The 9,551-nt window shown below is 38.8% G+C and overlaps 1 protein-coding gene across 1 annotated transcript in view; it reads right to left on the minus strand.

Moving 5' to 3' along the window:
- The window catches only part of LOC113227034 (beta-1-syntrophin), an 11,020-nt gene extending 2,552 nt beyond the window's left edge, over positions 1-8,468 (minus strand). The window contains exons 1-5 of the mRNA XM_026459899.1: positions 7,873-8,468; positions 5,540-5,734; positions 4,963-5,186; positions 3,933-4,018; positions 2,090-2,358 (exon numbers count right to left, since the gene is read on the minus strand). Of these exons, the coding sequence (XP_026315684.1) occupies positions 2,090-2,358; positions 3,933-4,018; positions 4,963-5,186; positions 5,540-5,734; positions 7,873-8,389 (1,291 nt within the window). The 5' untranslated portion in view covers positions 8,390-8,468. The remainder of the gene's footprint in view (positions 1-2,089; positions 2,359-3,932; positions 4,019-4,962; positions 5,187-5,539; positions 5,735-7,872) is intronic.
- Positions 8,469-9,551: the final 1,083 nt, after the last annotated feature.

Here is a 9,551-nt window from a genome sequence, read left to right on the forward strand (position 1 = left end):
GTGACTCGGCAAAATGACTGCACCGCGCCTGATGGAAAGTGCGAATACAGTCCAGAGATGAGAGTAACGGATGGAAAACACAAATATCTTCACTCCGTCACAAAAAGTGTATTTTTCAGCTGCTGACCGTACTCATTATTTAAATCTTGTTGCAGGAGGTCTATTCCCGTTCTCCGTCCGAAATCCGTCCAAAACAATAACAGTCAAATAAATCTGTGGCTCTAGTGAAAAGGGGTACAAGTCAAAAAAGACAACTTTACAACTTTTCACAATTTTGTCTTTGTGAAAAGCATATATATTTGAGTTTACGTTTAGTTGGAATATCGGTACATTTCTTATAGTACACGCTTATTTTCACATTTGTTGTAATGTTTGTATGTATGTATATGCCCAACTCTTTATTATTTCTGTAAGTGAATTTGTACAAAATTCGACATAATAATATACATAAAAAAATTAATTAATATTTACGAGAAAGACTATTCCATTACTCTTGTGTTCAAGTAATTTTCAGTCGAAGCTAAATATGGTGCATTTTGTTTCGTTTCCAGTAGAAACTGAATATGGCGTTTTTGGGCCCTTAAATTGTTACAAGCAAAATTAGGCAGTACTGCAATGACATTACATATTAAATTAAATGTTTTAGTTTTTTGTATTTTATTTTGTATATGTTAACTTCGGGCATTTTTTCGTGGTTTTTGTATTAGACCCGACGTCCATTTGTTGGTAGGTCAATGCTTGATAGTCATAGTCTTTTGTCTGTTTTCGTGAAAGGGAGTAGACCCCTGATCACAGTCAGCAGCTGAACACAATTAAAGGAAAATCTTCATGCCGTCAATATATAATTAATAGACGACGAGTACGCGTGATAAAGTTAGTTTTACCCGTTTTTGCTTAGTACTACCCGCTACTCCTCTCACTGTGGCCAAGACACCTTTAGCCATCAGTAGATCGGTCTTGTGAGTCTGCTTGACCGGCAGTGGGAATACCATTCCAGTACACATTGCACGACGGTGTACTTCGTTACCTCCTTCCAACCTTCCGTTTGTCACCTTAGGTCTCATGGTGACAGACTTCCCGTTCATATCTTGCATATACATTTCTCCGTCTATATATTTATGGTTACGTTAGGCTGTAAGGCTACACTATTAGATAAATTCATTGGGACGACCGTTAGGGTTAATAGGGGAGTTTATATTTTTATCTTAACTTTATCATAATTTCATGCACAGCAGGCGGTTGGTATTTTCTGTATGCAACACCACACACTACATTGTCAGACAAGCACTACCACCACATTAATACACAACCGCACGCTGTTCAATTATCAAATATGCATATATTTTATAAAACGGAGGGCTAAGATGCGAGCCTTGGGGTACACCCGGAGAAGTATTAATAAAATCCGACCTGAATCGTCCCAATGCTACAGCTTGGGAATGATCAGCTAAATAAGAGAGTTAAGAGCTAGCACCGCAGAAGATTCCTAAGGCTTGTAGTTTATTCGGCAGATTATCTTGGTGGAATTTGAGCTAGATATATACAATTTTCTTAGCAATTAGTATGTTTAGAATTGCGATGACATAATTCTCTACCGATATAATTCGGTGCTTTTATTATAAATCCTGATTATACGAGCCCTCATTTCAGGAAAGACTTCCTAGTATACAAAGATCCTTCACAGTGTCGTGGCACACAGCTTATGCGATAGGACCTTTCAAAAACAAGAAACAGTGTTGGTCTGGACAGTTAATACAACTTAAATCGTCAGATTTAAGTTAGACTAACGATGTTTGTTTTGTTCCGGTGAGCCCGTAGTCTAGATGGGTGGGTAGATAGGGACATGTTTGTTGGAACAATCGATGGCGAGAATAATAATAATAACGCGTACACACTCGTAGTCCCGTAGTAGGGAAACCCTGTATCACGAGTACCACGGATACACACACAATCAACCACAACTCACGAGAGTAATAAATTTAGGCCATATTTCTCCCGGCCCGGGAATCGAACCCGGGACCTCTACGTGGCAGCATGGTAACCGTTCGGCCACAGAGGCAGTTGAATGAAAGCAAGCAGATGTACTCACGGAAAGTGAACTCCTGCGAGCGTACAGCATGGTGCGCGCCGTCAACGAGCGCACCGGCTACGGCGGCCAGGTCGTGCGGCGCGTCAGCGCGCAGCGCCCGCACCAGCAGGCCGGCCGGCGTCCCTGCGCGTACGCCCAGCACGGCCGCGCCCCCTCCGCCGGCCGCCCCTCCCCCGCGCCGCCACCACGCCAGGCGCGTGGCGGCCAGGCCGAAAGCCTCCGTCGGCGTGCACCACGCCTCCGCTGACCACGGCGCCGCCTCGTACAGCCTCGAATCAAATACCGTACAGTTCGTCGACGACCGTAATGAAAAAAAGAGTTCGTCCCGGGTAGTACTGCTACCTTAACTATTTCTGCCGCCAAGCAATAGTGTCAGCATTACTGTGTTTCGGTTTAGAAGGGACTTGTCAACTTATGTCTCAGGGTGACGGGCGGATCTTTGCGATTTAAAGCTCCGAGTGGCACTGCAACTGTTATGGACAGGCGTGTAGACATCAAGCGTACGACTTGTTGGTCCTGTCACTTGGTATTCTAAGAAAAAAAAGCCCTTATGCACAGACGATTTCTCGTTTCGATCGATCGCCACGTTAACGACATAAAAATATACTAGCAACTAGTTTCGATCTGTCCGAACGACGAATTGTGAAGACAAATCGTCCTGTATATGAAGGCCTTAAAGCGCTCATTTACTTGATCTACTTAATTAAATAAATTATAAAAGATGTATGCTCACAATAATACTTAATGATTATAACAAGCCATCCCGAAATGTTTGCTTGGTACAAAACAAGACCATCTTCGCAATATATTATCAAAATCACACAAATCTAAATGTTCAAACCGGTAATAACCTATGAAGATTATTACCCTTTTAGATTGCTACAAACTTGTTTTTGAAACAAGTTTAATTATCACATGTAATTAACACTTGCATATCGCTATTTTTCAAGAACAGTGACACAAACCAAAATAGTTAATTTGTCTTTATAACACAGCTGCATTCAGAATATTTATTATTATATATTATTAAGAATGAGGTAAATTTTTATTGTGAAAAAGAATGCTCCGAGGTTTTCATTGGCTAAAATAAACAAGAGACAACATGACCGGCGTATGATTCGTCGGCTTTGCACGTCGTTATTGCTTCAGTTGTTTCTAAACCATAATCCCAACGACTTGACTAGGCTGCATGATCCAAAGATCTTTGCCTTTCCACAAGGAAAAGTACTACATAACATAAATAATTTGAACAACTCGACTGTATTTTTTTCTTTTACTTAATTTGTTTTTTTTAGTCATATAATTTATATAAATAGCCAGCAGAAAGCCTCTGGGTCATAGCAAAATGATTATATTGTGCAACTAATAGAGACTTTACCAGGGGCTTTACGTTAATTCCCCAACTAAGGACAAATATCATTGGTAAATACTCAATATTATCTATTTGCCTAGCTCATTCGTAATAGGTATATACTGTCACGTCTGTCCACGGTACTACGGTACTGATACTCTTTGACAAAATTCAACTATCACTATTGATAGTGTTTTGTTTGAAAGTGTTTGGAACATGTAGCGGCTGTGAATGTTCTTGTATATAGATTGATGTCGTTGCATATTCCTGAAGAATTAATTGATTTTGAGATAGGTCACTATTCTAGAAAGCCAAAGATATAGTGAAGGAAAACATCGTAATGAATATGTATATATAGATTCATGCGACTCTTGATAGAGGTGTAAAAAGTACCCAACCGATGTTGAGTAAGCGTGGTGGAGTATGATCGAAACACTCTCCAAATCCGTAAGCATTGAAACGTATAGAGATTGATTTTAACATATAAATTACCTCAATTCGCGGTCTGTAATAGCAACGAAGGTCGGTTGCCAGCCGTCCGCTTCTTCAGAACTATCTGACCCGCCCGATGCACTTATCTACAATATATAAACAGTACATTTATTTAACTGAATATTACACATTAATTTTGCTATGAAATTCACTTACACAATAAAAAATCACAATCCTATCACACCTCAGAAACAGAACGCAAAAAAAAACACTTCCTTGTGCACACAAAACACAAAAACTTAAATAACTTTTGAGCTATCAATTTCCAGACCCCAATGTAGTAGTCAAATTGACTGGGAATGTTCAACCCTACCTCCTGTTTTGTTTTGACCATCACTTCCGGGCCACCTTGTAAACCAATTAGTACACTGTAGACATTGACCTACTAAAGGTCATGACTGTAGAGTAAAAATTTGCATAAGGAACTGCTTGTAAGTCATACAAAGCTGTAGCATAGACGCATAGCGACAGCATATCGACGTTAAGCTCCCAATGATTTTCATAGTCAACTCTTGGGATCCTACACAATCATCTAACCCAGAGAGTTTGCAAACTTTTCCGTCTCGTAGACCACACGGCATTTCTTTTTTTATGTAGACCCCCTGCCTTTCTAATAATATTTTGTTTACATTCATCAACTTCAATAAATATGTGTTTGACAGCTGACAATGCTAGAGATACTATAAAAATTGATGCCAAATTTTACACATTTCTCTAACTGAATATATTGTTTGTAGTGAAATGTTGAAGAATAAGTTATATATTTACATAGGTACTAATCTATGTGATGTGATTTACACGTCAAGTTTATTTTTAATAAAACAGTGATGTGATTATTTCATGGAAAGCCACAATTTTGGTCACAAATTGCCTAAAAAGGTTCCACTCTCATGGAGCCCCATTAATTTCTCATACACCCTTATTTATTATTTATTTAAACATAAACCCTTGTAGGTTGGAGTGGACCTTTGGGGGTCGATCACTTTGGGAACCGCCGGTCTAAGCCATTAACAAAGAATATAAAACGTACCCCGACGTGCTCTTGGGGCGGGCGTCTTGCCAACCAGCCAGCGTATCTCACGTCGCCAATGATCGGGCGCAGCCTCGCCCTTGCGCGGACCAATGCAGCGCGTGCGGCGCGGCGAGCAGCTGCATGCAGCGCGCGGTGCCAGTTTGAAGCTGCGTTCGCGTCTGACGCGCGAAGGGCTAATGCGTGGACGCCATCCGGAGAATAAATTTCTATTGTGCGCTCCTCTGAAAATTGTGAACAACGATCTTAAAATCATAAATTTATTAACTATTCCACTTGAATATTTTCGATAAACCGTTCTTCAAGAACTGACACAAAATTACAATATAATAATAAAAAATGTGATTGTCTGTCACCCTATCTTTATTATATAAAAACAAGTAATGCTTCAAGATGCATCAATCAAAAATAAGAAATTAATAATGGTTATCAAACAATGTTCTCTCTCTTTTACATGGAAGAATATATAGTACACAACAAAAATCTACCACCAATTCAAAAAGCATCGCGAAGGCTTTAATACGTGTTCAGTATAATTTAAAGAAACATCTGTGTCTAATTTTACTCTTGCGCTTACCAGGATCATGATGCCGCAAATTTTTGGCAACACAAGCCATCAATAACGGCACGTAGCGGGTATCGGCGCGGCGGCGTCGGGGCGAAGGCGGCGAGGGTGGAGTCTCTGACATGTAGCCACGCTGCAACTCCCAGCCTACCTCACTGATGATTGACGCTTTGCGGAAGTATGGGGTTACTTCTCGGAGGTATTTGACTGGAAGTTTAAAACATAATGTTCATGAGATTGCAAAATACACAGATCATCAAAAAATAATATTGTTCTGATAAACCTGACGTTATATAACAATGATAGACAAAAGAGGAGTTCATAGTTAGTTCTGTGTCAAGAGTTTAAAATAAATGTAGCAAGTGCTGTAACAGATCCAGACAGAGTAATGATATTTGGAGATATAGAATTTTTATTTATAATTCTTTGCACTGATTATAGGGTGTATACTTCCTATAACATGGATTCTATCCATTGTATTTGTCTAGTCATGAGATCCAAGAATGCCTTCAATTGTCTACTGTTATTGAGGAAGTATCTAGTGTAACTAAGGGTCGTATTCTAGAACTCTACTCAATGCCCAAGTCAGGATTGCACTGGAAATACGACCCTAATGGCAAGGACTTGTGTATGATTTTCAGTGCTCACTGCAATACTCAAGTCCTGACTTGAGTATTGAGTAGAGTTCTGGAATACGACCCTTAGTCCTATAAAGAAACAACATATTTGGGATTCAACTCACTGAGCAGCACAATTTTCCACATATCCAACATTGAAAGGGTATGCCTGACAAGTCAAAATACGTTAAACATTTACTGCTTATGTTCTTAAACTGTATGTTGGCAATACCATATTTAAAAAAAGGATAGACTCAAATTAACAAAAACAGTAAAGTTCGTCATTGAATACCTAGCCAATACAGAAAACCAATTTTTCTAAATTGGTGATCTGGGTGTTCTGGGTAGTGCCACTGAGTTAATTTTGTTACTTTATTACATAAGTACATAGAATTCCTGAGTGTGAGACCAAATATAATATGTGTGCTCATATGTAAACTGATTTTAAGATGACCAAGAGCGAGATAAAGCATGAGATACTGCTATTCTTGCAATGAGAACCCGCGCTTTATATCGCTCTAGCGCAAGTTGCGTTCTGTTGTGCTAGTCCTAATGGTGGTGAGTGATGCAGCTAACCATAAGATTTTTGTTTTTTTTAACACAGCAATGCTCACGCTACTGCTTGGTGACAGAAATAGGTACGTAGGTCCAATAAAGTTCAGCACTTTATTGGACGTATTCTTTCACTAGGGGCTCTAGTGCTACTAAAAAATACTTTCCACATCTGGGTTTGTCAATATTATAATGCTGTGAAACAAACATTCACATTTTCAACCTGTACATTATAACCATGCTATATAGTTTTTTTAATAATGTACCTGTTAATTACAACATTAGCAAGCCAATTATACAGAGTGATGATTCAGGAATACAGAAGTGAATGAGCTTTAAACAAGCACTTATTACAATGTATTATGAAGTACAGACCATGTGTAAATGTAATTGGCAGCCATCTAGTCAGATGGTGTTAATTAGTGGGTCACAGACATTAGTATTGCATGAGCAATGTTGCAACCTATTAGACATTTGTAAACAAGGTTTATGCTGAAATTCATTTCAAACTTGCTGTGTGGACGTAAGGATGGAAAAAGTAACTATTATGATTTTAAGCATATTGTAGTAATAACTAAATAAGGTCATTGATATTCAGACAAAATTTATTATGAGTCTATAAAGACCACAAAGACTATCACTATTGCCTGCCTATGTTATACTGCCTCCGTGCCAACGGTTACCATGCCAGACTGCCACAACGGCCGGCTGAAATATTTGTATTTGGCCGACATTTATTTCTCTCATAAGTTTGGGTGTAATTTGTGATTGTCTATGTGTGTCTCCATGACACCCGCAACACAGGGTTTTAGGGGGCTATGTTGAGTGTTTGCATTATTATATTATTGCCTTACAATGATAAAATAATCACTTTTGCACCAGATAAGTGACTATATTAACACTTCTTGTTATAAGTAAGACATTTGCGTTTTGGTAAATTATGATATTTTGGCACCAAACATTTTTTTTTTTAATTTAAATTACACTGACTTTGCTTAAAAAAAGAACTGGAACTAAATAAGATATAATAAAACCGCTTTTAGGGGTTGTCAATCTTTTTCCACAGAGTTGGGATATGTTAATAGCTCAATTTCGCAAAAAATGTCAATTACATTAGTTATGATATTAGCAAATATGTATGCGTACCAAAACAAAATTTTTTTTGTCACAAATTACCTTCTAGCTGCACCATTTTGCCAGCCCTCTTCAAAGCTTTCACTGCCTCCTCGTGAGTTGCATCCTTCAGATCCTCTCCATTCACAGACAAAATAGCATCACCCACATACAACTGTTCCGTCAAGTCTGCTGCCATGCCCTTGAATATTTTTGATATGAGAATTGGCATGTTATTCTCAATACCTCCCTTTATTGATATCCCTAGCCCATTATTGTCTGATTTTACCACTTGTACTATTCGTTTTTGGTTTGCAATCGCTTCTGGTACTTCAGTGAAATCGCTATTCGGCGTTTCCACATTGTTGTTGTTTAGTGTACCGTTTAGGGTGGTAGTGGCATCGTACCCGTCGTCTAAACAAACACTGAAGTAATCGTCTTCGAGTGAACAGTGCACTCTGTACCAAACACCGCGGACCAGCGTCTCCAGAAGCCCGGACCGCACGCTGGTCGCGCTGGGGCTATCGCTGCCCCCGCTAGAGGCCCCGTTCTCTACCATAGCTTCACTAATACTGCTCATCCACTACGAATAATACTGGACATCAATCGAGAACTATTTCCACACTGCGCAAGTCCGTTCCTCTACGAGGGATGTAGTGTAAGTGACCTGCTAGTAGCGTGTATACCACATGATTGTCGCCCTAATTAAAATAATATTATGAACACAAATTCGATTCAATTGTAAGATGTTATGAAAATAAATAGAAATTCATTGCACAATCAATACGAATTTGACTTTGACGTTTCTTACGCACTGCTAGTCTGTGGCAAACTAACAATGTTGTCATCTTTCTAATTTGTGATTTTGCCTGAAATCTTAATTTTTTTCCATCCTCTGTCTTATAGACACGACAACTTTTAGCAGCGATGTTCGTGAAACGCGCGATTGCATTGCTGCTAAAAGTTGTTGACTGTTGACAGTCGACTTACCATTGAAAACGGGGCAGTATGGTATTTGACCGAGGCCTGTCCTTTTTTGGACGAATATAACAAAAAAAAAGCAATAAAATGAAAATGGACATATTACTGCTTTTCGTTAATAGTGTCCCAATCCAAAATAGTTTATTTTATTGACATAATGCTGAGATTAATTCGAAAAATGCTTAATTTTATCGTGATTAGGACTCTAGCTTTTCATTGGTCAGAATAATCACATGACAACATAGGGTTGGTCCACGATTCGTCATCTTTGCGCAGTTGACTCTTTTCAGTTTTTTAAACTATATTCCTGACGAATTAAATGATTTTGTGACAGGACGCTATTCTGTATTCTAGAAAGCCGTCGACGGACATGGACAGTGTGAATTGAATAGTTCAATAAGTAGTCTATGGTGTGAATAAATATTGTGAATATCTCAATAAATAAAAAATTGCGAATGTGATTAGGGACACGGTGTCGAATCAAAAGTATCTATACTGTACTCATGAGTAGTATCGCCTTATAGCATACAGGACGGGAGGCGCTATTAACTTTGTTTCTCGAAGAAAGCTTTCTGCCACTTTTTGAGAGGGAATACTACAAACAAACAGGTGCACTCAAATACAATATTCAATTGACAACACTAGCTTATTTTTACAATTACACGGAAAAAAAGACATTCATGATGACATGAATGACATTCTGTGACGGCAATGAATCCGTACACAGAATAGGCCTATTAGGGATGTTCATTGAACATCGA

This window comes from Hyposmocoma kahamanoa, unplaced genomic scaffold (assembly GCF_003589595.1).
Source record: "Hyposmocoma kahamanoa isolate Upper Pololo Valley unplaced genomic scaffold, ASM358959v1 202, whole genome shotgun sequence".
Taxonomy (NCBI): domain Eukaryota; kingdom Metazoa; phylum Arthropoda; class Insecta; order Lepidoptera; family Cosmopterigidae; genus Hyposmocoma; species Hyposmocoma kahamanoa.